The following is a 27,965-nucleotide window of genomic DNA, read 5'->3' on the forward strand; positions in this document are numbered from 1 at the left end:
ATGACAACCGAGGTACGACAACAACCAATGGACGACGGCGCAACAAATGAGGAGGACTTCGTCAACCTCTGCGGGACTTCAATCATAGAGCAGACGTAGCATGGTACAATGGAAGAAACATTGCACATGACAACCACCCCAGTGTGGCGTGCACATAAGAAGATAAGGTGGAACAAGCGCAAAGGTAGAAGACGGTTGCAAGTACGAGTTGGAGGGCTTCCACAATGAACACAGTCAGGGCTGTCGGGATGAAGTAGTCTGGCCACCTAGCTACATCAAAGGGCACAACTATATGTTGTAAAACCGTCGACCCTGTTGAATCTACGCATAACAGGGGTTTGTTGTGCTGATAAGACCATAACCAAAGCACAGTGTGCGAAGAGAACTCTATCCACGGTCGGACACGATGAAACCATGGAAGTGAAGAGAATTTCCTCGACCACTGCCCCTACCATTCGACCTAAATGAGAAGACCTGGATGAAGGGATCTAGTAGTTGCAGGAAGCCATTCGGCACAGCAACGTGAGACTTCACGAACTAGAGGAAGTAGGGGCAAGGCTAAGGAGGAAAATCACAAGGCTGGACGAAGAAATTCACAAAATAAACTTAGAAGTCACACAAATGAGCTGCACAAATGTGAAAATGAGGGGACCAGACATGGTCGGCCCTCCTACGATACTAAAATGAGCTGTGACCCTACTATCATGGTTGTGACCGCACCCTACTGCATAAGGGAGCCCATGTCACGATGTGCTACCAAATTCAAGGGTACACGAAGGGTGCCCGCAGCCCGAGCTAGCAGGGAAGAGGAAGGCTCGCACGAGGGGTGCAACCACCTAACTATATGTACTATATGTAAGAGGCCCAGTCCCAGTGCTCGACGCAGTTGAAAGAGGGTGCGGGACTATAAAAAAATCTACAGAAAGGTTGCACGATTCAGTCGTGGTGTGCAGGGCCAGTCACAAGCATAGAACGCGTCTGTGTAACAAGGACTACACTGCCGCATGGAAGGATGGAGGATGACCATTGCAGCTATTGTTCATGACAAGATGTCCCATTTAAGACACCGAGGAGCGGGCGGCAAGCCATTAAGACACAGGGCCGAATTGATTTGCTGCCAAAATTGCATTAATACGCCATGAACGAGGAGCAAGGCCGGATTTAAAGTCGAAAGGGTATATAAATCACAGGTGGCTTATTACCACACATCCGTTAGCCCCTTGTAAAGTAACTTGTTCAGGCTTCAAATAGAGCCGCATAGGATGAATGAGGCAGTCGTGAAAGGAAGCCCATGGTTTAAAGACCTACCAAAGGTAATATAGGAGTCCCTATTCAGGTCGATATCCAAAGCCAAGGACGTTACAACCGAAATCCCTAAATGACCCAAGACATCACGGACCAAGAAGAACCCACAGGGAGTAGGACCGGTCCAGATGTCTCCGCGAAATCCACGATTCGGCAAATTTTGTATGGAGGAAAAATGAAAAACCATTACTATTGAGAGCGATGAAGAGGAAGAAGATCCTCTAACATATGTAGAAGAACTAGAACCTGAAGAAGAAATGGAAGAAGATATCCAACCAGTAAAGCGACCCAAGTATGTTCCTCCAAGGAAAGGGAAGGCCAAGGTACCTAAAAATTTGGATGCCATTGACAGCATACTCATCACCCCGTCTCTCCCTAAAGGGGTTCTTTTCAAAGGAACGGTGACTGGTCACATCTCTACTGTGAAATTTGAAGACTGGGACCTTGCGGATACTAAGAAGTTTCCCCATTGGAAACAAGTGAATTAATGGAGCAAAGCACAGAGGGGGTTGTTACGACCCTACAACCGCAAGAATGGTTGTGAAAGGTAGAAGAGGTTGGGATACTCTGCCTCCTATCAATTCCACATTTTCATCGGCCCCCCATTATAGGTAACTACTCTGCTTCCCTGTGAAGGCAGGGACCTCATGGAAATCGTTGATATGAGTGGCGATTTGATGATGACGGAAGCCCTAAAAAAGAAATACAAATTGGACAAAAATCAGAGAGGGTATGCTATTGATAGTATTCCAGACAAAGGGGTCCTCATTGCTACCTAGTTTCTTGCAGGAAAAGTGATGCAGAAATGTCAAGGCAATGAGGTACCAGCAATAATCGTCGTGCTAGATGTGTAATGCGCAGAAGGGAACGGTTTAATTGGGTACAGTTCCTCTATGACGAATTCCTGACCAACTACAGGGAGGCCCAAGAGGAGGGTAAGACCTTCCACTATGCGTGGTTGTTGTTATCCATCCTTTTGGTTACAAGTGAATTACCCGAAGATAGTCAGTTTCCTTTCATGGACCAGGATTGGCCAGAGGCCGCAAAATACGCATTGCTCTGGGTAACAAAGGATGCCACAAGAATCTAGGAAGTCAAGATTTTCTAGATACTGATGGAAGCAAACATCCGATAGTGGATCAACCAACAACCCCGTCTATCTACCGAGATCTATGACAGTGTGAAGAACGTAACTGATATTAAGGAAAATATGCACCATGTATACATCCAGGTGTGCAAGGATTAAGAATAGATGTGGACCACACTTCCCTTCATTGCCATTGACGAGGATATTTTTGTAGTATTGGATACCTGGCAACCGAAGTGGTGTGGCCCTGATGCGGTAGGGCGTGATGAGACCACCATCCAAAAATAGAAGGCTGAGGCTAAGCGCTTAGCACAACAAAAGCAGAATGAAAAAGCACGTTGCGGAAGTATGGGCGGCCTGGGAGGTAGCACAGGCTTCTACAGGGAAGGCAACAATAGGAGGGCCTGCTACAACAGAGGATGAAAGAGGCCCGAATGTGACCACAGAGTCAGCCATGAATACAGGGATGGATACCACTGGTTTGCCCTTAAAACGACCATGACTGACGGAATGGTCAAAGCCACAGAAGAAGACCAAGGCATCTAAGTTGGAAGGGGAACTTGTCACATTAATCGAAGGTGACCTGGGCGACATCGGGATATAGTTTGCGAACTCACCCAAGAGGTGCTCGATGAGGCCATGTCAAAGCAGTAGACTGTGTTGGGGGTGCTCTGCATGCAGGTGTAGGAATTTAGAGCACGGGCCTCATAGCCGAGAACTGTCGCTACCCATGGAGCTATGGGTATGTCAACAACTGAGCAGCTACAACAGGCCAAAATGGTTAATACTATCATACTACTGGCAGGAGCAGTGATAGCAGAAAATGTGGCGGACAGAGCTGTGGTAGGTTAGCTTATAGTTCTTGGCTTAAATTTGGTTTCCCTCCCATGTGAGAGCTTATATCAGCTCCAGGACAGCACAACGATGGAGCTCCTCGCTATGAAAGGATGTGCGGTATAGGTACTTAGTGAGTAGCAAATTAACATGGAATAGTTGAGCCTCCAACGTGATGAAGCAGTAGCACAAAATCGGTAGTTGGAACAAATTGTGGAGGAAGCATGTTGTCATGCCCCTGAGCTGGAGATTGCGGCAGATTTAGTTGTTGACATACGAATCCACAAGTTGGCCAGTGGGTTCTGCGAAGCAAAGGAAGAAGCCACGAGGATCTAGTTGGCCCTCAACTTGTAGCTCGCCAAAATGAAACTGAAATCACAGCCCTCTACACCACCAGAGGTCACAGAGTAGCGGAGAGGCATCATTCAATCTGGGCGGGAAACAATAGCATGGGCCATGCAGGAGTGCGCCAGCTTGTTGGATCAGTCACTTATAATGCTCACTTCACTACAGGAAGACCCAACCTTACAGCGGCTGGAAACAGAGGCAAGGGAGCTACAACAAGCCTATGATAATGTCAGAGGGACCATGCAGAAGGTTGCTATTACGCATCTCTTAGCCAAGATGAGGGAGGCCCAGGCTCTTAAGATACAAGCTGACGCCACTTGACAGAAGGAAGTTGTGATTAAAGAACGTATCCAATCTTGGCTTGATGAGGCATTCGATGTATCCACCACCATTGAGAAAAATATGGCACACATGCAAGCAGTATATGAACCCAAACAAGCAACTAAAACTGATATTTATGCCTCGGTGGCTCGCATAGAACAGGTACAGCAGATGGCGGAATATTTTGTTGCAAGTGCAAGCAAAGCACAGAAGTTGTTGAATGACATCTGTGTGAAGATTGTTGCACCAACCGAGTGACTCGGGATGATTCATGATGATTGTGTTGGGGGCCTATTGGGTAGCAAAGGCTCTGCGTAAGGGTTTTGGGGCTCAAAGCCCACAATTTTGGGTAAAGGTATGGTAAAGACTCCGTGAAGTGCGCAGAGCGTGAATTGTAATGAGTCAAGTCAAAGGGATGTCCACCTGAAAATAATGTAAGAAAATAGAAAGTGAGTCGGTCTGCCAATGGCTCGCGGACCATAGAAATGTATAAATAGAGCAGGGCTCTATGGTTAGAAGTTAGTTTTTGGTTTGAATCTTGAATTTAATGGGTTTATGAAGGCAATATTCTCTATGTCTGTAAGTCCGAGTGAAGGGTGTTGGTAGATAGATAGAGGCTTTGCATCTGTGTGCACAGAGGCCTAGTAGAGTTTGTAGCTTTGTGCATGGATCCCTGCAGCTAAGTGCGCAGGGTGGATCTAGTTGTATTGACAGAAGATAAATAAAGATAAGAATTTCTGAATCATTGTGTGTTTTAACGCGAATCTATCGGTTGCTTATGTTCTAAATCTTTGCACTGTATTTAAGAATTATGATTGCGCACACCGGGTTTTATTGTTAAATGTTTGCTTAAAGACTGTAAGATCATATCTGTAATAATTTCATTAATAAGAAAGTGCATCTGTATGGATCTATGCAGAAGCCTGATCGTGGTATAGAGTGGCACAAGGCTACATAATGGTTCACAATCCCTCCAGACCACATCAAGACATCCCAAGGGTGCGGAAACCTGGTTCTAGCACCCTCCCCTACTACCTCGGGTGAGACTTCAATCCACTCTCCACGAACTATTGCCAAAAAGGCCAGTAGTGTGAGATTTGTTTGGTTAATAACTCTTCCGAACCTGGGTCAGACCCCAACAAGCCAACATTGACCCTTGTGCATAAATGTTTTGAAGCATATTTTCTTGAGAAAAACTTTGATCTAATTCTACTTGTTGAGCTAATATATAGCAGACATGCTTGTCTCCACCTGGAGCCTATTTTAGACAACCTTATTGAATCTATCTTAGAATCACAGGATTAGCCATGCAAAGCCATTGAAGGAAGCTCTAAGAATATCACTTGAAACATAATTAAAGCATCTCTTATGGAAATACTTTCAAGCCTAACCTTATGCAATGAAGACATATTGTTGGATTGTTGAAGACATATAGTTGTGGGTCTTAAATCCATTTGAAGACATCTTATTGAGAATCTTAAGTTGATCTTGAAGACACCCTTGGAGACCATGATGTATTGTTGAAGTCATCATGAGGTAACCTTGAAAATTTTGTTTGGGTGACAAGAAGAGCAGTGGCGATACCTTCTAAGAAGATAAGGTTGTCATTGATGAAGTGATTTGGAGACGAAGTTGTTGAAGATATTGTCAAGGCTTGTTGCAGAAGATATTGGGAGCCATAAAGAATCATCAAACTTATCTTGACGAATTGAAGCTGAGGGTTGGAGCCCTAAAGGTTGGAGCCTCATAGAGACAAGGTTAGTTCCTTGGAAGACCGGGTTGGAGCCATAGAGGATAGGAGTCCTCATGAAGACTAGGTTGGATCTTGTACCAGAGATAAGGTTGGAGCCCTAGAGGTTGGTGCCTCAAATTGACAAGGTTGGAGCCTTGTGAATTCCAAGTCAATGTTTGGAAAAATAGAGGTTGGAGCATAGGAGATTGAAGATTGGTGTCTTCATCTAGTGTTGGAGCCCTACAATATATTATATTAGATTTATTATAAATAAGAAGTTAATAAAAGTATTTATTCTCATGCTTCATTTTTTGTTCTAATTATAAGTGATCTCACTGGTAAAAATAACAATTGAAAATAAATATTGATTCACCCCCCTCTCAGTATTTCCAAAAAAATATGGAATGAAGCTTTGGGTAACTTAGTATACCATTTAGTAGCGGTACCCATAAGCGTTCTTTGGAAAAGATGAAGTCAAATAGAATCATCGTTAAGGGAGTTTGATGAACACCATAGATGATATGTCATGACATGTGTCGACTGGTCTTCTCTTGGATTCGAATTTAGGGATATTGAAATGAAATTTAGGAGGAATAATCGGCTACTAAGGCAAATAAGTGATGGGGTCATTGGTGAGCCGAATCAAATCTGGCAACTCGGGAGTGGATACAAAAGGAAATTACTGATTAAATTCAGGTAGAGGATGACCTGGATATGAAGGAATCGCCTGGGAAACAAGCACTTGAATTACTAAATAAGGAAGGTTCTGGTAATAAGGAACCTGGTTACCAGAATAAGGAGGATTCTGATAACTAGAATACAAATAACCTTGTTGACCAGCTCCAGGATAACCATGAATTTGTTAGCCAAGGCACCTAAGGAATATTCTGATAAGGTCTATATTGTTGCCCAATGGGGATTTAAATATTCCCATGATAAAGAGGGTTCAATTGATACTGAGTCATGTGGTAAATATTCTATCCTACTGGAATTTGAAGAATACCTTATGCAAATGATTGATATTGTAAAGGAACTTGTAAATTTTGAGTAAGTGGGACCTAAGAGGTACCAGATACTGAAGGAACGGGTTGAGATGTGATCGCAGCCTATACATGTTGAGTTACATGAATTTGAGCTTGTTGAGTTATAGATTGAAGAATAGGAAATTTAGATGAAGGTACAAGTTGGTAAACAAGCAATGAACCCAACTTCAAACTTGGTTGAACGAGAAAAGTAGACTTCCAAACACTAGTAGTCATCCCAAGATAAGGAAGCCTATAATAAGGCTGGTTACCAATTTGAGGTATACGAACAAAAAATGGTCCCCTGCCAAAGGAGTAGAGGATGATGGAGGCATTTCGCCCCCTTACAGAGGGTAACCAACATAAGGATAGTTAGGTTGTTGAAGAGGACCTTTCCCACTAACATAAGGGTCAGCCTCATTCTCAACTATCAATGTAGGAGGAGGAGAAGGAGTAGGTTGAGCAGCACTCCTAAGAGTAGCGCCATATGGAATTCCAAAAGTGTATGACATGGGGGATGTCCATAAACTGGAAGATGCACCAAATAAGGTACCAGATAAGAACTGATAACCTGGTGGGACAGGCAGACCACCATATAGATGTGCCTCTGATGATGTGGAAAGCATAGATGTGGAAGAAACATTTGAAGTCTCAACCATAGTGGTAGATGGAGGTTGGGAATCCATATCGGTTCCAGTCATGGTCAACAATCCCAATGTGGATTGCCACATGAAATTTGTGGGTAAGTCAAAAGAACCAAGGAGGTTGTTCAAGAGGTAGAGGAGGAAGAAAAGGATGGGATGGATAAAGGAAAATTCCATCCAAATGAGTATAAGGATGAGGCTCTTCTTGTGGGATCTCCTCAATACTCACAAGTCCAGGTGGAAGTGGTTCACTGTAGGGGATGAGATATATAGTAGGTGGATATGTCTGAGACAACGGAAGAGAGGATGAAGAGTTTCGGAGTAAATCACATGTAGAAAACCTTTGTCGACGTGTTTCGAACCAACTAGTGTGGTTCATCGTCAGGACAAGTTGAGGAGTCAGATCATGGCTGCAAGATAAATAGGGAGACCAAATCTTCCAAGCGGCTAGGTGCACCCATTAACGGCTATATAAAAATGACTAGATTATATAATAATATTATAAAGTTAAAGGTTAATAGTAATATAATATTATAGTCAAAGTAACTAATTTTCTTCTTAATAAATAATTCAATAATTTATATATTATAATATATTATATATTTGAATCTTATTCTATTTCATTTTATTTATAATTTTTATTTGGTTATTAAATTAATTAATTTAATTTAATTCTTTTTAATTTATTTAATCATTTAAATCCAATAGGGATAAGATCTAGTCAATCTCGGTCAAGTAAAGGGGTTTCTATACCATTTTATTTATAAATTTTATTTGGTAATTAAATTGATTTATTTAATTCTTTTTAATTTATTTAATCATTTAAATCCAATAGGGAAAAGATATAGTAAATCTAGGTCAAGTGAAAAAATCGAACGGAATTAGAAGGTCAAGAATAGGACAATTAATAAAATAAATTAACCAAAGGAGAAACCTAGGAGGATAGAAAAGTCAAGGCTCAACGGAGAAGGATACGGGATAATATGGGGAAATACGGGGAAACATAGAAATCTAGAAAAGATCAAACAAGGTAGGAGGGGGAGGGGGGAGGGGAAGGCATGACTAGGAAGAAAGGGCAGGGATCCAACAATTGATCTTCCAGTTGTCATCTCTATTGAGATTGTTTGGCCTTCTTTCAATTTCAATAGCTTCCTTGAATTTACGGTGATGGAACTGTCCAACCTTGGCAATAACCTTGGCCTCCTCAATACAAACATGATGCTTGGTATTTTCTGCATGCTCTGCTAACGCTAAAGACTTGGTTCTCCTGTGCCTTAGGTCAGCTATATGTTCATTGATCCTTTGATGGATGGAGTGCCATGTTTCCCCGATATAGGGGGTCCCACAAGAACAAGGAATCATGTAAACACCCTTCATGTCCTCAAGGTCAACAGGATCCTTCAGCGATCAGAGGGATTTACGAATGGTGTTGAGGGGCCTAAAGGTTGAGGGAATATTATACTTCTTAAGAATCTAAGCAATCTTGTCCGTGGTTCCCTAGACATAGGAAAGATGGACACCTAGGAGATGCTCTATTGTGTCAGTTTCATCGACATGAGTGAACGTAATCTCAAGTTCGGTACTCAAGGGGAAAGATGATTCTGGTTGATCAGATTCACGAGGTGGACCAGAAGTAGTTCCCGAGTTTCCCTATTTGGTAATTTGCATTATTTTATGCTCATGACGATGGCCAAGAGTAGCCTCTAGTGGAAGAGGAGGCTTATTTTTCATTATACGTGAACAATAGAGTGGGGGATCTTGTTATTCCATGGTGGATACTAAATTTTATTAACACAAAAAGTAATAAATCAAAAAGAGGATAATCTAGGCATAAAGGATTACCAAGCAATCGTGAACTTCAATATACACCTTAGCAAACCAAGGACTTAACGTATGGCAGCCAATCTTCCTGAATGTTGTGTTTAGTATATCACAGTTTACAATGTGACAGATTCAATTACCTATGGATGGATAGCAACCTATTGGGGACTCCCAAAATATACGCGATGGTACGTGGGAGTGAAATCCGTAATAGTGTTGTCTAATGTGTAACCATTCGATGAGAGTGTTCCCATATAATTTACATGCATGGAGTGCCAACAATATACCCCAAGGTACGCGGATTATGATCCTATACACTCACATACATGGAACGAGATTTCACACCCAGGATACAATGCTGGAAAACAATGACAGCTCCTACATTTAACAACATTGGAACACATCTCTAGCCCGAGCCTCTATGCATTTGAATTAATGTTACAAATGCTCCTTAGGTTGATTAGTAAATTTTAAGTTGGTCTTGAATTACTTTTAAATTTTATGGCTCACCACAAATTCACCTGAATTCCCTAAAATGAAAATCTAGCATGAGGAAATGGAATCTTTCTCTTCAATGAAAATCTACCTAAGGAATGGAAGAGACAAACAATATGCAACATAGAAAATGTAGCAAACAAGATGCTCGACGCAATTTGATTTTCATGCAATTGTTCCTAAATCAATATAGATGAAAAACCCTACATGCCAATGCAATATTTTTCTTTTCACTACACTTAATTTTCGAAAGTGAGGAAAACTAAGATGTAAATTCTAATCACTTCTTAAAATGCACTTTTCAGAATGAGGACTAGAACAACAATTCATCTAAGTGACTAATGATCAAACGAAACAAGTTTGCAAGTGACCTAATGAAAATAAAAAAGAAAAATTGAAACCAATTCTTACCAAAGAAAATAAAACACAAATCCAAACCATATGGAGGCTTCATAGAGACCACGAAACACTCAAGGCTCAGGGAAGGTTAGCCAAAAGTAGGCTAATCAAATCAACATTGACCAAACAAGGAAAAATTTGTGCAAAAACAAGGATCAACGCAGGAACAAAAGAGGCGCCAATGCTCTGCAACATAGGCACAAAGATGGCTTAGGTGGGGTTTAACGTAGGCATAGAGAAGGCCTAGGTGGGGTGCAATGCTCTCTCAATAGACCAGAGGGTGTGTTGGTCCTGGGAAGGAGAATTCCAACACAAAATTTGCAAACAAGACTCGATGCAATCACTTCCTAGGTATTTTTTTGGCTGGTTAAAGCAACAAATGTATATGATAGAGGTAAATCAAATATAGTGGACAAAGAAACCAACAAGGGGATACACCATTCCTTAGTATATTCACCAATTTTTTATGTGATATTTATGACTGCAGACAAAAATATCTCCCCTATGTTTGGTTGCTAACCTAGAACAACAGAATGACAAAGGACCCAATGTTTTTCTTAAAGTAGATGAGGGGAAGAAACCTATTTGGAATCCTTCATATGTTTCGCTCCTTCTTTGGCTTAATTGCTCCAATCCTATCTCAAGTTGCCAAAAATTAGAACCTACACAGCCAGAAAACACAAGCCAAGAAACTACGAGATCTATGTAGCATCATCTATCTACTTCATCGAACAGATCAACATGGTATTGAAATATATGAAATAACAACATCACATATAGGAAAACAAAAGAAATCTTTGTATTGATATAAATGGAGTGAGTTACAACCATAAATAGGTGTTGATCTTGTAGAAGAGATCCTCCAAGTTGTTGACTTGTCCTTCTTTTGTCACATATTGTACCTCCAATAACCCTAAATACATGAAAGGATAACTCTCACAACAATAGCATAAGGGTAGAATCACCCTCCAAAATCCAACCCCTTGCATATGGAAGGTTACAAATATATAGAGGAGTGAGGTAAGTTGGGAGTTCTTATCCTTTTACTAATCTTAGGATTGAGATCCACTCTTGATGGGAGGATGAGATCTATAGATAAGGGATGGAAACTCCAAGGAAGGGTAGGATAGGATTCGAAATTTTTACCTGAGGTAAATGGTTACAATAGATCCTAGAAGATTTTGGAAATGGAGGCTTCAAGATTCTCTCTTTTTCCTGAATTTCTAGAACCAACACAGGTGCAAGGAGAGCAACCTGTAGGTAATCAACGTAGGCCACAGTGGAGAAACTTGTAGGTGAACATTGTCCAACAAGATGCTAGGGTGTGTTGGTCTTAAGACTGGCTCAGATGATGCATTTCAGAGAAGAAACTATGGGGAATGAGAGAGTCATGCATAGAGCTTTGTGCAATGATGATGTAAAGGGGGAATAGGATGTGAATGATCCCATTAGGAGGATGATTGATCAGGTGTGAAAAAATAGCCTATAACAGGTTGGTTTCATGGTTGACTAGGAGTTCAAGACAAAATACCTTGCCAACCCTTCATGTCCACATGGTCTTATATTCTTCTTCACTTACCACTTCTCGTTTCATGATTAGAGAATGGGTTTTATACAAGGTTGTAGAGCTTCATACCCATACAACTCCATATTTTCCTTATTCATTGATCTATCCACATGTTCCAATAATGTGGGAAGAGCCTACCACTCCTCCATGTTTCTTAACACTCCCATGTCCAATAACAATACTCCATGTACTTTGTTTTGATTGGGTATTGAAATTGTTGTGAAGGTGTTGTGCTGTACAACAACCCCCCATTTCATAAAATTTTACTTTCAAAACTATAAAATGAAATGGGTCCCTTTTAGATTAAATTGGTATCAATTTGTCATTCCTCAAAAGGTCCGAAAAGAAATAAAACATTATAAAACATTTTGAGACAATATATAATCGGTCTTATAATAAAAAATGAATAATTCTTTATTATTGCGATAAAGCGATCGCAAGATCGCATATCGCAATAAAAAAGGATGCATAACAAAAGGCCCATTGGTTTTCCCCGATGCGACAAGCGTGAATAACTATCGGATATCAGGAAGGTAAGGATGCATAACAAAAGGCCCCTCTCTTTTCTCCGATGCGATATCGCTATCGGCGATCGGGGAATGTAACATGCATGCATCTAAAAGCCCTCTTCTAAAACTCCCGATGCGAATTGGCGATATCACTATCGGCGATCGAGGATTCCGAAAGGACACCAATATAACAACTTAAGCATTCCTGTGATCCCCGATTGCGATAAAGCTAAGCATAACTTTTGAAAAGGATTGATAAGGCTGGGATATATTATGTTTAATTATTATTAAAAGCCTTTCTCTTCCCGATAGTGATTCACTTACGCCCAACCGCCAAAACATCAAAGCCATGCTTAAATGAATTATTCGGCCGATAAACGATATGATGAGCATTTAAATGATTGACAGGTTTAAACGGCCATTTAATGGAGCAGTAATTCCAAAATCTCTTCAGAGATTGTATCCGCGGCCACCTTATGCTAATCCTCCATTATTCATTGATTAATATACCTCATTCATATTTGGTTTGCGCCACCTATTCTCCGCATTACGTTCATTTTATCTCCTGTGTAGAGCTCCTCCAAAGTAGCAAATTCAGGCCAAATGGGGAAGAAGTCTAAGAAATCTGGAACAACTTCAGCTTCCACAGTAATAGGACAACACGCTGCCAATCTGGGACCAAGTAAAAAAGGATTAATCTCGGACACCACATGTCTTGGTCTTGGTAATACTACTTGGCAGAGCATCTATAATCTGGTTGAGGCCGAAGAGCCACAGGAAACATCAGTGCAAGCTACAGCAAACTCGACCCGGAAGTCTGAGGCGACCCTAAAGGATTTGGCTGATTCTTACCTACACCGGATAGCGGCTCGAGAGCAAATTCTTCCAGACACAAATGTGGTAAGATGGGCAGTTGAGGAAATCCCAATTACAAACAGAATGTTTTGCACTATCGACGGGAGAGTATTCGGTTCATTTCAACCCGATGATTTGAGACAAATGTACCATTTGCCCAAACCAGAGAAGAAGTATAACAAAGCGTTTCTGGAGAAGTTCAGAGATGAAAATGAGATTGAATCAGTGCCTATACGGGAATGGAGACAAAACCCAGCGAAACACAAGCATGAGTCCTCAGGTAAGTACTCTGTCGATTCCTTGTGTTCTCCTTATTGTTATGCTGGAGTGACGATGTGTAGGATTTGGGGGATGCATGATTCTTCAAACTTCACCATAGAGATGGTACCTTTAATGTAAGCAGCATGCAATAGCGAAATAATGGATTGGGAGAATATATTATCTGATAAGTTAGCAACAGCTATTCTTGAGTTTAGAAACAAAATCCGCGTTACTAAAAGGTTCATTCCTCCATTTTACTTTAGTGCCTACATCTTAGATACTCTCTGTTTTAACTCTGAATTTCCTGTGTTGGGGTGGAGATGGACTCCACAAGACCCCATGCCCATTCATATCTATCACAAGAAGTTGTGGAAAACCCACTATAAACACCACCTATATCAAGTTTGCAATGGATTTATGTTACCCATTTACTATGTGATTTTTGACAAACCTACTCCTAAGATTTCCTCACAAGCACAGATTGACTTGACAGCCGTAGGAACCTGGATCGGAGAAGAAAAATTTACATATATAAGAGTTTTTGGCAGTCATGCCAAACCTCACGTCCTCCCCTTGTATATACCCGACAAACTATTGGCCCGAGAAATAGCATATCAACTTACATCTGAAGGAGTTACAAAGACTCTGAGGAATAAAAAGAAGCAAGTCTGCCCTCCTTTCCTCTAAGGTGTGGCGTTTACACTCTGCATGACTACAAGCATGCAGAGAAAGAAGCAGAAAAGATAAATACACTGAATCTCGCCACTCTTCCTAATAGACGATTTGATCCAAACAAAGTCGTCTATAATGCACTAGAACAGGCAAAACTCACTAAATTTGAACATCAAGAAGATGAGTTTGAGGACCTATTCTCCTGGGATGAGTCATTATTTCAGATTCAAGCGATAGCTAAAATAAGATATCAGGACGACGGGTTAGTCGAATTTAACAGACTTAGAGAGAAGAGGTTGCAAACTCTGCCTCTAGATTTGTTAGCCACTGCCCCGATGACACAGTCAAGCGAGCCTGAACAGCGACTTACCAATGAACCTCCTGCTACATCAGAAATTGTTGGAGAAGTCCAAACAAGAGAGCAGGAGGAACTCCAGAGGAAAGAACAGGAGGAAGCGTAGAGGAAAGAACAAGAGAGGATTTGTGAAGAGGAACAGAAAATGCGGCAGGAGCAGAGCAGCAAGGATGTGAATGTCGATACCCAGATTGACCCAAGGTTTCTCCAGGAATGGCATCAATTCGATTCAATCATAAGAAATCAAGAAAGCTCAAGAGAAGCCAATACATCCAAAGCAGCTGATACATAAGATACGGCATCAAAAGAGGTTCCAAGTGAAGGAACCAGCGGTCTACCCCCTACTACAGATATAGAAATAATTCCCAAATATCCTTCGGATCAAATCATTTTTCAATTGGAGGATATACCTCCATTGATGTCTTTTACAGCCCAAAACACAGGGCCGTAGTAAAGCGACAGAGGAAAAGGAGAAGGATTGATCAACCTTCCCTGTTCCCTAAACAAACAGTGACGGCCAACGTGGTTTGGAAAGAGGAGTTTGATCCTTCTGATGACCTAACAAAATTGTCCCAATATGCTGGAGCCTATTCGGCGACCGCCATGGAAAAAGCATCGGAAGTGAGTAATTTTCTAAAAGAAAAAGACGAGGAAATTGCTTCATTACAAGCACAGCTATCGGAGGCACAGCAGAAAGCAGAACAATTAGAACAACAATTGTCCACACAACAACAGATAAATAATCAATTGAATAAGTAGTTGCATGAAGAGAAACAGAGGATCGATTCAAGTGTGATTCAAAAGCAGAAAGAACTATCAGAGGCATTAGCAAAATTAAAAGCAATGAATGAACAAATGGTAAAGAAAAAAGATGAGAAAATTGCTCAATTATCAGGTCAAATAGAGAAGTTCAAGAATCTTCCGCAGCCTACCGATTTCAGAGCAGAAGCACTACAGATAAATAAGGCACTAATAACACAAATAAGATTATTGTGACATAAAATTGCTCAATTTGAACCCCTGTGTGACATAACAGCATCAATAATCGATAAATCAGTCGATGCTAGACAAGACTTCGAGTAGGCCGATGAGACCGTGACAAATTTTCTTAATTGGCAAGACAGGAATGAGGGAGAGGCAGCAAATTTTCCTAAAATCTTAGAATCCCATAAAGAAATCCTATTTATGGAGTGGCAGTCCCAGTTGATGAAGGCAGAGAGAGCAGTTTCTAGATGCAAATTATCCACTAGTAATTTGATTGAATTTATTAATGATACTCTCTATTTATCTAATATGATCTCTCAGTGTACACAAGGTAAATTACTATCGGCCAAAACATTAGAGCAATCATGTTATCAAGAGCTGGAAAAGAATGGGAGATTGATCACAGGTATTAACAGTTTAACTTGGGACACCTATTGGTTGTTCCTAGTAAAACCATACAGCCAGAGAGCCGCCCTCAAGTGCCTAACAGATCTAATCGAGTGTATCATTCCTAAAATACACGATGCGACCTATGCTACTCAACTCAATTCTCGTCTCAGCCGCCCTCAAGAATGTAGGAATTTATAGGGTAAGTTCCTCAGACAGAACACCAAAGGACACCGCTCACAACCAGATCGCAGATCAATACACCAGTATTTTTGACATGGTTAAAACCCTCAAAGAGGGAAACAGTCCACAGCCTGAGCCAATGCGGCCACTTCAGGCAATTTATTAATAAAAGAATGAAAATTTACATATGTTTCTCTCATGCACGGATTACCCTACAAATGACCCTCCATGTGCTTTAAATAGAAATCATGGACCAATCGGGTGTCAAGCCACGGATCAAGTGTCGGTAATACCGAGGAGAGAATGAACCGTTGGATCACTACATATCATGACCGTCGGATTGTAAGTTACAAAATGTACAACGGTAAAGAAACACACTTTACCTAACTCTATACTAGACCAAGTTGTACTTAACTATTTCCTATGTGTAGCAATATCCTAACAAAGAAGTGGAACTGATGCTAGCGATATGCCAACTCAGATCTAAAGGCAAATAGTCAGAGTGATGAATCATGCTTCCGATTGCCAGATTGCTATGGGGGAGATATTCTAGATCAAGTTGTACCAATTTAGTAGCATTTTAATTTTGTAGTTAGTTAGTTAGATTAAGTATTTATAGACCCTTTCAATGCATCGGAAAGGGTCGTAAGTTTTTGTATATGACTTAAACCTGAAGTTGCACTACTGTACTTCAGGTATATTTTTTATAAAGACTGGGCCAATTATTCCAATTTTGATAACGAAGCTTTTATGTGGATGTGCACTACTGCCTTTATTTAAAAGTATTTCTGAGTCGGAAGAAGGAATTCGAATTGTGATTGATGTTGGGAATGATTTGAAGCTCATATGGTACTACTATCTATGTTTGAATTCATTCTTTTTATGTGAATTGTTATTTGATCACTCTTGCTATTATTGAATATATGCATGTGTTTTAACAGCATTCTTTATACTTTCCACTATTGGATGTTTACAACATGCTTTTCTTCTAATCATACATATGTATTAGTAATATAAAAAGATAAGTGTAACAATGTTTTATTAATTATTTTGTTCAACTATTTGAACAAAGCAATTATTATATGAATGAATGTCTATGTTTATTGAATAGATTCATCTATATGCCTATTGATGAACAAATATCATCAAACGTTACACTTAAGAATAGAAGCTTCCCGGGATAGAATAGTCATTTGTATTTTCGCTTTTAGATTAAGTCATCCATTCATTATCATTTATTAGAAAACCAATCACTCATCCATTCCCTTTTTTATTCATTACTAGGAAACTGGTCCCATTATATCCAGTCGGAGCCACCATCCCAAACAGAAAAGGAGCTGTATTAAGGTCCGGACCGGGTGGTTATCCCCCGATGTTGATGCAACGATTTTCGAGGCATCGACATTTTTGGTGCTAGAAGGAGGGCCATGAATTGTGAATGGCGAGCAAACCCAAATCTACAGACCATTCTGAGAGTAAGTATCCCTCCACATCACCTCGTACTTCCCAATTGCATGTTGGTTCTCTAGTATCCAAGCGAGAAGAAGAGGAATCAACTACCACTGCTCAAACCCACAATACTCCAAAACGATTAAGTCCTGAGTCCCCTAAAGTTCAATTACTCATCCATAAACTTCAAGGCTTCTCGATATCACCACAAAAATCTAAGGTATCTCAAGGCAGTGAGACTTCACAATTCAATCTACCTCATCCCCTAACCAGACTTCAGAGCGGAAAGCTCGGTATCAAACCTACTGAGTTACCCTTACCTAAAAGGAAAAGGGGAAAGAAGAACATTGAAGGATTTGAGAGTGAAGCATTTTCATCCACATCTTCCATCTCATCTTCCCTAGTGCGAAGTCAGCCATCCACTCCCTCATTACATATTGTTGTTCATCAGGGATTAGGAACTTTAACATCCCAACCTGCTCAATCCTCAATATCAATTCCTTCCCAAACATTTGGAATTTCATCAGCAATCTCATCCACTACTGGTGTTTCAATGGCAGATCCATGGAATAATCTTGGTGCGGTCAATATGCCTGCACCATTACATGCATTGCCTGATAGTCTTGAAAAGTGGCTACCCAAGTTTAATCCAGATGCTGGAACACAAGCCGAAGAACATATTAATAACTTCATGTTATCAGTTAATCTGAAAGGAGTAACAGAGGAAGATGTTGTCGTTAGGCGTTTCCCTTATACTTTGCAAGGATCAATGGGATCTTGGTATTTTTCCCTGCCCTCTAGATCCATTACCAGTTGGAACATTTGCCAAGAACAGTTTCTTACTAAGTATGGCGATGATAGATCTTTAGCCACATTAATTAATGATCTCTCCAATCTTAGGATAGAGCATGAGGAACTGATTAAAGAATTCAACTCGCGATTCAATAAACTCTTGAATAAGATTCCAACGGCCTCCAAACCAAGTCAGCAAATCAAAAGCGAATGGTATATAACTACCCTACCTGCCAATATGGCTATCTTTGTAGATAGGGCCGAAAAACCAACTTTAGCCGAAAACATGAAAGAAGCACTTGCTGTGGAGAAACGTATTAATGCTCTAGAAAATAAAGCTGCTCTTGAAGATAGAAAATCCAAAAAAGTTTCTTTTAAAGATGATTCAAAGAAGAAAACCCCTAAAGATCCATATGACATGGAAGGTTTACAAAAGGTCCTCAAGACTCTGTCAAATCAAATGGTTGAAATCAAAAAACAGGTAGCTAAAACCTCAACAAAAAGGCCATTTAGGAATTTCAAGAAAATTGAATCAAAACCACCAAATGTTATATCTAATGCAGATTCAGATCCTGAAGAAGAAGAAGAAGATGGAACAATTTCACCAACTGATGAAGAAGAGGAAGTTGTTGAATGCCATGGAATGTGGGACTTCATATTACCTAACTCCGATACAGAAAATGAGCAAGAAGCTTTTCCTGTGACTACTAGGAGTAAAGGTGCCCCTGAACCTGTCCAGGCAAGTTCACAGAAAAGAAGTCCAGGTGCTACTACTACAAAGGAAAAGGCACCCACAAAGAAGCCGGCTGCAACAGTACCTCAAAACCAACCTTCATCCTCAAATATACCTTCAATATCTAAAACGTTGGTAGTATCGGATTCAATGGATTACAATATTGTTAATGATATGAAGAAGACTAAGGCAAACATCACCATGTTTGAACTTAGAAAATTAAAACATTAGCAGAAATTGCTTCTTAAGGAATTGAATGCAGTTCCTTCTTCGCCTCTTCCTAGTGATAAAGCTACAAATGATTCAGGTCAACCACCTTCTGGTAGGGTTGAAGCTACTGACGCAGTCTTAATAGGGGACAGATCAAATTCCCATACTCCTCCTTTCCTCTTAACCTATGAGATCTATAATCAAAATCTACACAATTGTTTGATTGACTCAGGGGCATCCTCTAATATAATGCCAGCTTTAGTTTGTTCCAAACTGAACATTGAGCCCCAAAAGTCCGCAATTCACATTGTGCAGTTAGATAGAACCAAAGTCCAGGTTTTAGGGGAAATCAACTCTGTGACTATCAGGTTATCGGCTGATCCACGAGTGGTTCAAAGAATTGATATCTTAATCGCTGATATACCTGAGTTTTATGGTTTAATTTTGAGTAGGGATTGGTCTGAAAATCTCCATGGGTATATTTCTACTGATTGGTCCCATATGTGGCTACCCTACAAGGGAAAGCCAAATCAAATAAAAATCAATCGGGAGAAACATATGACCCATACTGTTATAGAATTTGAACAGGAGAATCAACCAATAGCATTTAATAACAATATCTTGGGGAATTATTCATCTGAATCATTCTTTGGCAACTTCACCGCCCAACCATCTCCTTTCTCAGTAAACAATTTCACATCTCAGATCGAAAAATTTTCACAAACAGATAGGTCAAGATGTTTTAATGTTACTGAGGAAACTGTAAATAAAATTGTTGATAATTCTTTATTTTTGTCACTATATTTTGATGGATCTAAGTCTAGTGAAGGCTCGGGAGCAGGATGTATTTTGGTTAGCCCTCAGGGAGAAAAAACAATGTTGTCTTGTAGGTTGGAATTTGAATGCACGAATAATACAGCTGAGTATGAGGCCTTAGTTCAAGGACTATATAAAGCTATTGGCCTTAATGTTCAATATTTGAAAGTGTTTGGTGATTCAGAGATTATCATAAAACAGGTTAGAAACACAATTCATTGTCTTTCTAGCCATCTCAAACACTATCAGTCGTTGGTACAAGAACTCACCTCTCAATTTTTAGCATTCAATATTTCTTCCATCCCTTGGTCTCAGAATTTAGCAGCCGACTTGCTAGCCAATGTTGCTTCCAAACTCTTACCCTCTGAAGATTATAGCCCAGATAGATTTTTCGTAGAGTTACTTTTTAGACCATCGATTCTTGACAATGTCACCAATTGCTGAGTGTTCAATCATGATGAAGACATCTTACATTTTTTGACTTCCGACAAATCCTACGATGATTAGATCATTGAGGAAAGCGAGCATGATCTTCAGATGAAAGAAAAGCACGAGGGAAACTCAATACCAAAACCTGTGTTTAAACTTGAGGATCTCTACAATATTAAAGATAGGTTTAAACAGGTGACCAATGCAAAGCTCCAAAGTTCCACCTTAAGATTTGAATTGATAAACCTTGGTACTAAGCAGAACCCTCAAAACATTAATTTGGGATTAGGACTTTCTGTGGAAGAAAGGATAGCATTTATTAGATTATTAAGGAAAAATAAACAAGTCTTTGCTTGGAAATATGACGATTTAAAAACATACGATGCATCAATCATCCAGCATACCATTCCAATGCTTTCTGAACAAAAACCAATTAAACAAAAGTTGAGGAAAATACATCTGAACTTAGAGAGTCAAATAAAATCAGAACTCAATAAACTCTTGAAAGCTAAGATTATTTTTCCCGTTCGGCATTCAAACTGGGTTTCCAATATGGTGCCTGTTAGGAAGAAAAATGGCGACATCAGGATTTGTATAGATTTTAGAAATCTGAATAAGGCAAGCCAAAAAGATAATTTCCCATTACCTACTATGGAGCAGATACTCCATTCAGTAGCAGGTTCTGAGTTAATGTCCTTTTTAAATGGTTTTTCAGGATATAACCAAATTTTGGTCCATCCTGATGACAGACTCAAAACTACTTTCAAAACAAAATGGGGAACTTACGCTTATCAGAAAATGCCTTTTGGACTTATTAACGCAGGAGCTACATTCCAAAGAGCGATGGATATAGCCTTCAAAGGATTGATCAACAAAATAGTAGTTATCTATTTAGATGATATTACTGTATTTTCCAAGAAGAGATCCAATCATTTGCATGATTTAAATCAAATCTTTGAACGCTGCAGAAGGTATGGTATCTCACTCAATCCCAAAAAATCCTTCTTTTCTCTTAATCAAGGAAAGCTCTTGGGCTTTATCATTTCCAAAGATGGTATTTATATTGATCCGGATAGGATTAAAGAAATCTCTGAAATTCCATTTCCTCATAATAAAAAAATCCATGCAGTCATTTTTAGGTCAAATTAACTTTGTCAAGAGATTTTTCCTGATTTTTCCCACATCATTTTACCATTACAAACTATGATTAAGAAAAATTCAGTGTTTAGATGGGGATCTGCAGAAAAGGAAGCATTTGATTCAATCAAACAATCAATAATCAATGCCCCCGCTTTAAACACTCCAAATTTTTCTAATCATTTCACATTGTATACTATCGCGTCTGATTCATCTTATGCAGCAGTACTCACTCAAATTAATGATCACAACTTGGAAGCACCTATTCCATTTTATAGTTCAAATGCTGAAATAAATTATTCCGAAGTTGAAAAACAAGCCTTTGTTGTGTATAAAGCTGTCAAACATTACAGACCCTTCCTTTTAAAAGCCCATACAAAAGTTATAGTTCCATTTCCTGCAGTAAGCCAATTACTAATCCAAAGGGAATTAGGTGAAAAAAGGGCAAATTGGGTTACAGCACTTCAAGAATATAACTTGGAAATCAAGCCAGCAAAGATTGTTAGAGGCCAAGGTTTTTGCAGGTTATTAGCAGGATCATCCAACATTCAAGAACCAGGTGATACAGAACATATTGAAGAAATCAACCAAATAAGTATTACTGATTCTGAATCGCAATATGCAGACTTGATCTTTTATTTTAAAAATGGATATGCACCTCCTAACCTGTCCTATAAAAACAAATGGGCCATTAGATTAAAAGAAAAAAACTTCATAATCATTGATGATGTACTTTTTAGGAAAAATTATGATTCGATTTTATTAAGATGCCTAGAAAAACCTGAAGCACAAAAGGTTTTGCAGGAACTACATGATGGACCAGCAGGAGGACATTTTTGAGCTGACATAATAGCCCACAAAATCATTCATGCTGGATACTATTGGCCCACCTTGTTCAGAGATGCTCATGAATATGTAAGGAAATGCCGAAGTTGTCAAACCTCCAGTGGACGACAAAGAAAGCCAGCTTTCCCTTTGCAACCAGTCAACATTGAACAACCATTTGAGCAATGGGGATTGGTCATCATTGGAGAAATCACTCCACATTCGTCTAAACAGCATAAGTATATCCCTACTGCCACTGATTACTTTACTAAGTGGGTTGAAGCGATTCCTTTGAAGACAACAAATTCTAAGGCAATTATGGAATTCATAGATCAATTCATCATTACCAGGTTTGGTGTCCCAAATTCTCTTGTTTTCGATAATACATCTTATTTCTCTGGAAATGCTATGTTTGAGTGCGCTACTAAAAGAGGGTTTAAATTGAAATATTCTGCAAATTACTATCCCTAGGGTAATGGTTTAGCAGAGTCTACCAATAAAAATCTAGTTAAAATTATTAAGCGAACTATTGAACAGAATCATAAAAACTGGCACAAGTATTTAATATTCGCACTATGGGCTAATAGAATAACGCAGAAGGCTTCCATAGGTACTTCTCCATTCAACCTTGTATATGGGAAAGAAGCAGTGCTACCAACGAATCTAGTGCTTCCATCTTTAGCCTTAGTGCAGTTTATTGAAGAAAGCCCCTCTTCTTCTATTCAACCTAGACATGATCAAATCTTAAAATTAGAAGAAGAAAGATAAAAGGCCAAAATTACTCATGCAAAACATCAACAAATTATCAAGTCATCTTTTGATACAACTTCATCTAGTTCAAAACAGTTGCAGGTTGGTGATCTAGTTCTGAAATGGGACAAAGCCCATGAGGATAAAGGAAAACACACCAAGTTTCAGAAGATGTGGCTTGGACCATTTCAGATCTGCGAAAAGATAGGCCATTCGACATTCATATTACAAGATTTATCAGGAAAGAGAGATTATCTTCCTGTTAATGGCCTCATCTTAAAGAAATTCTTCAATTGAGAAGGTAACCCCTTCTCCCTTTTTTCAAGTTCAGTAGAATTTGTAGTTTGTAGGACCATTAGGAAATAAAGTTGTAAGATATCTTCCATTGGCCTTTGCTATATTGAAAATTTTCTCAAAAGAAGTAGTTTTGATATTTACTTTTAAAATAGAAGCCTTTAACAAAAGGGACAATTTCTAGGAAATTAGGTATATTCACATTCTGAAACCCCATTTCATTTTTGTGAAATCTTCTCAAGATTTAGAGCTACTGTAAATCATTTTATAGTTTTCAAATTGGCCACAAAAGGGTTATCAATATCAAAACAGAAACTAATTCAATCTTAGCACCTTCAACTCTTACCCTGTCATCCATTCTCTCTTAAGGAGAAAATTGTCCATCCCATTCATCCAAGTTTATGATTACTCAGAGTGTAATTCTAAAATATTTGATATAAAAGATAAGGGGTCTTATTACAAGCCTGCTTACCATGATCATTGGGAAATAGTTTAACCGACATTACCAACATTGCATACCAAAACAGGGTAATGGCTTATAATCATAAGACAAGGGGTCTCATCACGAGCCATCTTGTTCGGTTAGATTACTACCAGTGAATGGCATTGTCAAACAGCTGGCCACCAAACCAGGACAATGGCTTTTTATCTTACAAAATAATAGAAAAGGAGAAAAGAATCAAAATATGAAAGCATATTTTGAATTCATTCTTTTAATCATACTCTGAAATGGATGGGATACTAGACAGTCAAATGGTTAAAAGGTATCCCTGTCGAAACTATGAACGTTTGCTGGCAGCAGAGGCTCTACCTATGACAAAGGAGTCAATTAAAAAGGCTAAGTTGGAAAGGTTTTTTGTTTTATCATTATACACCAATAGAGGCCAATTTAAAACTTAGAATGTATCTAATTTTAACAAGAGAAGAAATTAGCAAAAATAGCTCTTATTATATTCAGAATGTATGTATACCTAGTTATATTAGAATTTTCCTCTTTGATAATATTTCTATACAAAGAAAGTCTAAGTATTTCAATATTTCTCAAATATAATTGTTTCTTCCAGCGAATCGCCAATTGTTGTGTTGTACAACAACCCCCCATTTCATAAAATTTTATTTTCAAAACTATAAAATGAAATGGGTCCCTTTTAGATTAAATTGGTATCAATTTGTCATTCCTCAAAAGGTCCGAAAAGAAATAAAACATTATAAAACCTTTTGAGAGAATATATAATCAGTCTTATAATAAAAAATGAATAATTCTTTATTATTGCGATAAAGCGATCGCAAGATCGCATATCGCAATAACAAAGGATGCATAACAAAAGGCCCATTGGTTTTCCCCGATGCGACAAGCGTGAATAACTATCGGATATCGAGAAGGTAAGGATGCATAACAAAAGGCCCCTCTCTTTTCTCCGATGCGATATCGCTATCGGCGATCAGGAAATGTAACATGCATGCATCTAAAAGCCCTCTTCTAAAACTCCCGATGTGAATTGGCGATATCGCTATCTAAGTATGGGGGATTTACGCAGTGCATTATATTAGATATCGCTATCGGCGATCGGGGATTCCGAAAGGACACCAATATAACAACTTAAGCATTCCTCTGATCCCCGATTGTGATAAAGCTAAGCGTAACTTTCGAAAAGGATTGATAAGGCTGGGATATATTATGTTTAATTATTATTAAAAGCCTTTCTCTTCCCGATAGTGATTCACTTACGCCCAACCGCCAAAACATCAAAGCCGCGCTTAAATGAATTATTCTGCCGATAAACGATATGATGAGCATTTAAATGATTGACAGGTTTAAACGGCCATTTAATGGAGCAGTAATGCCAAAATATCTTCAGAGATTGTATCCGCGGCCACCTTATGTTAATCCTCCATTATTCATTGATTAATATACCTCATTCATATTTTGTTTGCGCCACCTATTCTCCACATTACGTTCATTTTATCTCCTCTGCAGAGCTCCTCCGAAGCAGCAAATTCAGGCCAAATGGGGAAGAAGTCTAAGAAATCTGGAACAGCTTCAGGTTCCACAGTAACAGGACAACACGCTGTTGATTCGGGACCAAGTAAAAAAGGATTAATCTCGAACACCACATGTCTTGGTCTTGGTTATACTACTTGGCAGAGCATCTATAATCTGGTTGAGGCTAAAGAGTCGCAGGAAACATCAGAACAAGCTACAGTAGACTCGACCCAGAAGTCCGAGGCGACCTTAAAGGATTTGGCCTATTCTTACCTACACTGGATAGCAGCTCAAGAGAAAATTCTTCCAGACACAAATGTGGTAAGATGGGCAGTTGAGTAAATTCCAATTACAAATAGAACGTTTTTCACTATCGACGGGAGAGTATTCGGTTCATTTCAACCCGATGATTTGAGACAAATGTACCATTTTCCCAAACTAGAGAAGAAGTATAACAAAGCGTTTCTGGAGAAGTTCATAGATGAAAATGAGATTGAATCAGCGCCTATACGAGAATGGAGACAAAACCCAGCGAAACACAAGCATGAGTCCTCGGGTATCTACTCTGTCGATTCCTTGTGTTCTCCTTATTGTTATGTCGGAGTGATGATGTGTAGGATTTGGGGGCTGCATGATTCTTCAAACGTCACCATAGAGATGGTACCCAATGTTTTACAACTCGGACTTGGATTCGGACTCGGCCAAGGATCGACTCGGACTCGGACTCGGACTCGGTAATGACTCGGCCGGCTCGATTTAAATGACTCGGTCGTTGTAAAAAATACATTAAATATTTATTTTTTTTATAAAAAAACATAATTTTAAATATTTTAAACATAATTTTATAGATTTTCATTCAAGTTTCCAAACACACAACATTATAATATACATGGAAGACAACATATGATCAAAGTAGGCTCATGAACCAATCCATTATATCAAAATGGTACAGTGGTACCCAATGGCAATAGTAAATACATAGTCAACTGTAGTCTGTCATACATGATCAAAGACTCAAGAGTCAAAACAAAATACAAATAACCAAGGAGGCTAGTAGCTACTGCCAGAGGAGCCAAGATCATCTCGACCAATCTCTGGATCATCATCATCAGAGTCAGACAAGGGGCCCCATGGCTCCTCCTCATCATCATCGTCTCCAATTGCAACTGTAGAAGTGCTGCCAGTATCACTAGGCTGTGCAGCAGATGCAAGCTGAGATAGAGTACAAATGCGGCTGCGCTTCTGTCGTGGCTGAGCAGAGGAAGGCGAAGCACCTACAACTGGAGTCCTACTAGCTGGCTGTGAGACTGAGGCTGGTGGATTGGGATCTGCATTCAACTGAACATGCTGCAGTGGATCTCCAACATCAAGTTCATCAAGATCCTCATCAGGATCAAACTCTGGTAGACGACTCTCCACTACCCAATCTGATGTTGGATCAATGTCTTCCAACACAATGGGATCTGAATCAGGTCTTTTGTTCAGCAATTGGTTCCGTCTGAGCCGAAGGTTGTATTGGACAAAAACTAGATCATTCAACCGTTTTTGCTCCAAACGGTTTCTCTTCTTTGTGTGAATCCTCTCAAAGACAGACCAATTGCGCTCACACCCAGATGCACTGCAAGTTTGACTCAAAATACGAATTGCAAACCTTTGCAATTCAGGGCACTGGCCACCAAAGGCCTCCCACCATTGTGCTGCAAAAAACATAGGAGTGTAATGAATTATGAGTTAGATGAAGGCTGAAGCTCAACAAAATTACAAATTATATCTAACTTTCAAATTATAAATGATTTAACAAACTTTAATAAAAAAAGTAAAACCATTAAGAAATTGAAAATTGAAATTTTTGTTTACCTGGCTCATCTGCTTCTCTTGCAATCTTTGCTAGGTTCTTCCCAAAGGTACCTGTTGCATTGCTGAAGGATGTGACCTGCTGATGTATCAGCAGCTGATCAGACTCCGATGGGACCATGCGCTCAATGCAATCAACCAATCCATCTCTGACCTCCCCCCTCAAAGCTCCTGACTCCTTAGCTTTATAATGATACCGTGGGTTCAAAAAATACCCAGCTGCATGTATAGGGCGATGGAGTTGATTGTTCCATCTTTCATCAATGATTGCCCAAATGGGCCCATACTTTGCCACTCTATCCTTGTATGCTGTCTTTATTTGCTCCTTTGCTTGATCCATAGCCTCATAAATGAAGCCCATAGCCAACCTTTCCCCATCCACCAACCGCAACACCTTAACTAGTGGCTCAGCAAGCTTCACAATCTCTGTTGCCTTTCTCCAAAAAGTTTCATCATGGACTTTCCTTTTCAATTCTCTACCTTCTGGTTTGTTAGACCAACTGCTTTGATTCCAATCATCACTGGAAAACATCTTTTGCAAGTTTCTATGTTGGGAAAGCATAGATTGCAATGTCAAAAAATGTGTAGCAAATCTAGTGATGGCAGGCCTAATAATATCCTTGCCTCCAGTGTGTTTCCTCATGAGACTCAAAACCAGTGTATGATTGTAGATAAATTTTGTTATGCTTTTGGCATTATCTACAGTGTTTCTGACCCAATCTAATTTTCCAATATCCTCAAGCATGAGGTCTATGCAATGTGCAGCGCATGGGGTCCAAAACATGGTCTTGTGTTTTTCCTCTAACAGTCTACCAGCAAGAACATAGTTAGAGGCATTGTCTGTGATGATTTGAACAACATTAGCCACCCCCACATCCTGAATAACCTCATCCAATAGCTGAAACAACAAG

General features: G+C 39.5%; 1 protein-coding gene across 1 annotated transcript in view; it reads right to left on the bottom strand.

The window, feature by feature from the left end:
- Nucleotides 1–27,586, bottom strand: part of LOC149234031 (uncharacterized) — a 62,371-nt gene extending 34,785 nt beyond the window's left edge. Inside the window, exons 1-2 of the mRNA XM_089368129.1 lie at nucleotides 27,058–27,586; nucleotides 26,368–26,897 (exon numbers count right to left, since the gene is read on the bottom strand). Coding sequence (XP_089224255.1) covers nucleotides 26,368–26,897; nucleotides 27,058–27,586 — 1,059 coding nt within the window. The remainder of the gene's footprint in view (nucleotides 1–26,367; nucleotides 26,898–27,057) is intronic.
- Nucleotides 27,587–27,965: the final 379 nt, after the last annotated feature.

The sequence above is a fragment of the Pinus tabuliformis genome, chromosome 8 (genome assembly GCF_031772625.1).
Source record: "Pinus tabuliformis cultivar Carrire ecotype Pingquan chromosome 8, CPIR1, whole genome shotgun sequence".
NCBI classification, from domain to species: Eukaryota; Viridiplantae; Streptophyta; class Pinopsida; order Pinales; family Pinaceae; genus Pinus; species Pinus tabuliformis.